The 5,614-nt window shown below is 41.3% G+C and overlaps 1 protein-coding gene across 1 annotated transcript; it reads right to left on the bottom strand.

Annotated features, from left to right (window-relative positions):
* Positions 1–2,336: 2,336 nt before the first annotated feature.
* On the bottom strand, positions 2,337–5,227 carry LOC118387567 (vasotocin-neurophysin VT 1). Its single transcript, XM_035776054.2, has 3 exons — positions 3,687–5,227; positions 3,035–3,239; positions 2,337–2,752 (listed from the first exon to the last, which is right to left on the bottom strand). Exons 1-3 carry the CDS (start codon positions 3,804–3,806, stop codon positions 2,634–2,636), a joined length of 444 nt encoding a protein of 147 aa, XP_035631947.1. The 5' UTR covers positions 3,807–5,227; the 3' UTR covers positions 2,337–2,633.
* Positions 5,228–5,614: the final 387 nt, after the last annotated feature.

Genomic DNA, 5,614 nt, shown 5'->3' with positions numbered 1-5,614 from the left:
TATATGGGACTATGGAAGAGAGGAAGTGTACAGTGAAATGTAATGATTGGGAGTATTAGTGAGGAATAGTGTCCCGTATGTCTTTTCAATGCTTCTCACGGCACATACGGTGCACTCAGAAAGTATTCAGACCCCTTGACCTTTTCCACATTTTGTTACATTTCAGCCTTATTCTAAAATGGTTTATATTGTGTTTTGCCTCATCAATCTACACACAGTAAGTATTTAGATCCTTTACTCAGTATTTTGTTGAAGCACCTTTACAGCCTTGAGTCTTCTTGGGTATGACGCTTGGCACACCTGTATTTGGGGAGTTTCTCCCATTCTCAGTAGGTCCTCTCAACCTCTGTCAGGTTGGATGGGGAGCATCGCTGCACAGCTATTTTCAGGTCTCTCCAGAGATGTTTGCTCGGGTTCAAGTCCGGGCTCTGGCTGGGCCACTCAAGGACATTCAGAGACATGTCCCGAAGCCACTCCTGCATTGTCTTGGCTGTGTGCGTAGGATCATTGTCCTGTTGGAAGGTGAACTTTCACCCCAGTCTGAGGTCCTGAGTTGGTTTTTATCAAGGATTTCTCTGTACTTTGCTCCGTTCAGCTTTCCTTCGTTCCTGACGAGTCTCCCAGTCCCTGCAGCTGAAAAACATACCCAGAGCATGATGCTGCCACCACCATGCTTCACCGTAGATATGGTGCCAGCTTTCCTCCAGGGGTGACGCTTGGCATTCAGGACAAAGAGTTCAATCTTGGTTTCATCAGACCAAATAATCTTGTTTCTCATGATCTGAGAATCCTTTAAGTACCTTTTGGCAAACTCCCAGCGGGCTGTAATGTGCCTTTTACTGAGTGGCTTCCATCTGGTCACTCTAACATAAAGGCCTAATTGGTGGAGTGCTGCAGAGATGGTTGTCCTTCTGGAAGGTTCTCCCATTTCCACAGAGGAACTCTGGAGCTCTGTCAGAGTGACCATCGGATTCTTGTTCACCTTCCTGAATAAGGCCCTTCTCCTATTGCTCAGTTTGGCCAAGCGTGTCAAAAGCATTCCACAGGGATGCTGGCCCATGTTGACTCCAATGCTTCCCACAGTTGTGTCAAGTTGGCTGGGTATCCTTTGGGTGGTGGACCATTCTTGATATAGATCGGAAACTGTTGAGCGTGACAAACCCAGCAGCATTGCGGTTCTTGACACACTTAAACCAGTGTTCCTGGCACCTACTAGTAATAATACCCCGTTCAAAGGCATCTTATGTCTTGCCCATTCACCCTCAATATCACAAATACACAATGTCTCAAGGCTTAAAAATCCTTCTTTAACATCTCTTGTCCTTCATCTACACTGATTTGAAGTGGATTTAACAAGTGACATCATAAAGGGATCATAGCTTCCCCTGGATTCACCTGGTCAGTCTGTCATGGTATAATGGAAAGATCAGATAGATGTTCCTAATGTTTTTTATACTCTTTGTATAAGCCTGAACTGCTGTAGCTAAATTGTGCCTGGTGAGACCTTACTAGAGTTCATGTCTTTCTCTTTCAGTCTGTCAACGACCCAAATGTCTCTTCATTTCAACTGATCTGTGATCGTTTGTCATTTATTTTGTATAATTCTTTTAATAAACAAAATACTTTTATCCAGATATGAAATGTTCAAGTGGGTATTTTTTGTTGTTGTATCTGTTCATGTTGTCCCTGGTAATGCAGGGGGTTAAATATTACACAATTGACTTACAAGTCTGTGTTCATCTGACACATTTTTATGGTTGTATTATTATTATTTATGTTACCTTTATTTAACTAGGCAAGTCAGTTAAAAACAAATTCTTATTTTCAATGACAGCCTTGGAACAGTGGGTCAACTGTCTGTTCAGGGGCAGAAAGACAGATTTGTATCTTGTCAGCTCAGGGGTTTGAACTTGCAACCTTCCGGTTACTAGTACAACACTCTAACCACTAGGCCAACACTCTAACCACTAGGCCAACACTCTAACCACTAGGCTACCCTGCCGCCCAAAGTAAGGTATAGATATAAAGACTTTATCAATAACCTGTCAGCTTTTTTATACATCCCCGTTACAGTATTACCTGAAAAGGATAGTTCACCCTAAAATCAGATTATATGGTACAAAATCTTTCCTACCTAATGTGTATTCCAGACTGTTGAATTTAAAAAGTTGTCCATAGGAGTGCAAATCTATTCATGAATTCACTGGAATTTAGACTGAATTATTGGCACCAACCCTGACGAGAACCCTTTGATTTTGTGGTGAACAATCCAAATTAAAGTGCTGTTTGCTTATTACTGTACCTCTCAGTAAGTCATAGGAAAAAACACATTTCAATAGTGCAAGAAAATATTTATTTGTTACATATTTACATTCCTTCCACCCCTAGTGGATTGTACAATGCATATTTGAGTTGAAGCCTTAGAAATGAAAACTTACTGAAGGCTACTGTAAGCACAGTAAATATTAATGTACTAGAGCTGATTGCTTTTCTTATGTAGCAAACCCACTCTTCCTTTCCTGTGTCCTGTTGTATGTGTATGCTGTGTAGGTGTTTTGCAGTAGTAGTGCATGTGAAACTGATCTAGGCGCTATTCTGGGTGTGTGTTTTGGTGAGGGCTGGCCAGTGGTTTGTTACTGAGGTCTCTCCCTCCTGGTGGCATGCAGCATCCACTCCATCAAGGAACTGTTCTGCTCGCTGGGTGGCTGATGTTTAGTGTAGTCTAGGCAGTCTGGGTCCAGTAGACAACTCTCTGTAGAAATAAGATAGAACAATCATATAGTAGACCAAACATCAATATGTATTTTTTTTTTGCATTACTATGAACTGAAGTGTCACCTCACTAACCAGTGGATGATGCAAAAGTTAAATATAGGCAAAAAGATATTCTGGGTTCAAGTATTTATACAATAAGTTACCTCTTACTAGTAAAAACACTATCACATCGGTTTCAAGCTCACCTCTCCATTTACTGTCTTCATCAAGTCCAGCAGACAGACAGGCTTGGGCTAACAAAGAAAGAGGACTGTCTTACCCGCATCACAGCACACCCCAGGTGCAGCACAGTGTCCCTCCTCAGACCCACACACTCTTCCTCCGGCCTCACAGGGAGAGGGCAGGTAGTTCTCCTCCACACAACTAGCTGCCTCTGGGGAGCCCACGTAGCAGCCCATCCCTTCCCCACAGCAGATACTGGGGCCAAAGCAGAGGCCCCGGTTTCCGGGGCCACATGACATGCACTGAAAATAAAAGGATCCTTTGTAAATAGCTGTGTAGAAGGTTAAAGCCAGGTAAGTTACAACACCGATTGGCCTACTGTGTTTCAGTGGCTTAAATTAATAGTTACTTTTATTTAAGATTCAATACTGCAGGCATTATCAAGGAGTCACATAAAGGACGATGTCGCAGGCTACATTTTATCTCTGGCAGAGCTCATTTGTAGGCTATTCACATTAAGCTGATTTGATGCGTATCTGTAAGAACTGTTTCATTAACCACGTAACAGAATGAATAGGCTACTTAATTTCAAACCAATGGATTCTTTGCAACAATAGGCCTAAAGTGTATTAAAACACCAAAGCACTCACTTCCTTCCCGAACAACCTAATTAAAACCAATCAACTGTTAAAATTATTGCGAACAAAACTGAGTAACTTTCCATTATTTTCCATCGAAAAATAACTTACCTGTCTTTGCAGATCAGGAAAAGAGCGCTTCCCGCCTCGCGGACAGTTCTGGATGTAGCATGCAGAGGAGAGCGCGAGGAGCCCCAGGACGCAGAGAAGTGGAATAGTAGAATCTGGCATCTTGTTCCGTCTAAAGTGCTTCGTCCAATTTGTACTGTAGGCTACGGCTACAACTGAACTCCTTCAAATGGCTCGTTGGCTTTTTTTGAACGACTAAGAACTTTCCGTTATTTATTGGGATCGTCCAAATTGGTACAACGCTGATAAAGCTTAAGCTTCGCGCCTACGTCATCACATAATTTGCCTCTCCCCACCGTGACCATCGACAATGTCCGATCTGATCTCTGAAGATTCAACTGTCAAAATTAGGCTAATCCCTCTCCCATTTGATTAAAGACTAATTAGAATTGACCAATAACACTGGTAAATTAGATGAATGAGACTGACACTGTCTGTTTATATACAGTAGCAAGAAAAAGTATGTGAACCATTTGGAAATACCTGGATTTCTGCATAAATTGATCAAAACATTTGATCTGATCTTCATCTAGGTCACAACAATAGACAAATCTGCTTAAACTAATAACACACAAACAATTATACGTTTTCATGTCTTTATTGAACACACCGTGTAAACATTCACAGTGCAGGGTGGGGAAAGTATGTGAACCCTTGGATTTAATAACTGGTTGACCCTCCTTAGGAAGCAATAACCTCAACCAAACTTTTTCTGTAGTTGCGGATCAGACCTGCACAACGATCAGGAGGAATTTTGGAGCCAGCAAAGCAGCCATTATGCTCCTTCCACCATACTTTACAGTTGGGATGAGGTTTTGATGTTGGTGTGCTGTGCCTTTTTTTCTCCACACATAGTGTTGTGTGTTCCTCCTAAACAACTCAACTGTAGTTTCATCTGTCCACAGAATATTTTGCCAGTAGCACTATGGAACATCCATGTGCACTTTTGCAAACTTCAGACGTGCAGCAATGTTTTTTTTGGACAGCAGTGGCTTTTTCCGTGGTGTCCTCACATGAACACCATTCTTGTTAAGTGTTTTACGTATTGTAGACTCATCAACAGAGATGTTAGCATGTTCCAGATATTTCTGTAAATCTTTAGCTGACACTAGGATTACTCTTAATCTCATTGAGCATTCTGCGCTGTGCTCTTGCAGTCATCTTTGCAGTACGGCCACTCCTAGGGAGAGTAGCAACAGTGCTGAACTTTCTCCATTTATAGAAAATTTGTCTTACTGTGGACTGATGAACATCAAGGCTTTTAGAGATACTTTTGTAACCTTTTCCAGCTTTATGCAAGCCAACAAATCTTAATCTTAGGTCTACTGAGACCTCTTTGTTCGAGGCATGGTTCACATCAGGCAATGCTTGTTGTGAATAGCAAACTCAAATTTTGTGAGTGTTTTTTATAGGGCAAGGCAGCTCTAACCAACATCTCCAATCTCATCTTATTGATTGGACTCCAGATTAGCTGACTCCTGACTCCAATTAGCTTTTGGAGAAGTCCTTAGCCTAGGGGTTCACATACTTTTTCCAACCTATACTGTGAATGCTTAAATGATGTATTCAATATAGACAAGAAAAATACAATACAGTTTAAGCATGCTATGTTTGTCTATTGTTGTGACTTAGATGAAGATCAGATCAAATTTGATGACCAATGTATGCAGAACTCCAGGTAATTCCAAAGGGTTCACATACTTTTTCTTGCCACCGTACTTCAAGGAGTTGTCTGGAGAACGCTCTTGACAAGCCTATCCACTGTCAGGTTTTTGCCTAGGCCTATATGAAATTATGTGACACCATAGACATTCCAAGCATATGCATTACAAAGAAATATAACCATTTCATTACATAATAATGCCAATGACTTCAATAATTGTCTCTAAAAACACATCCTAAACCTGTAT

The sequence above is a fragment of the Oncorhynchus keta genome, chromosome 9 (assembly GCF_023373465.1).
Source record: "Oncorhynchus keta strain PuntledgeMale-10-30-2019 chromosome 9, Oket_V2, whole genome shotgun sequence".
Lineage (NCBI taxonomy): Eukaryota > Metazoa > Chordata > Actinopteri > Salmoniformes > Salmonidae > Oncorhynchus > Oncorhynchus keta.
This window is presented reverse-complemented; position numbering and strand designations above follow the sequence as displayed.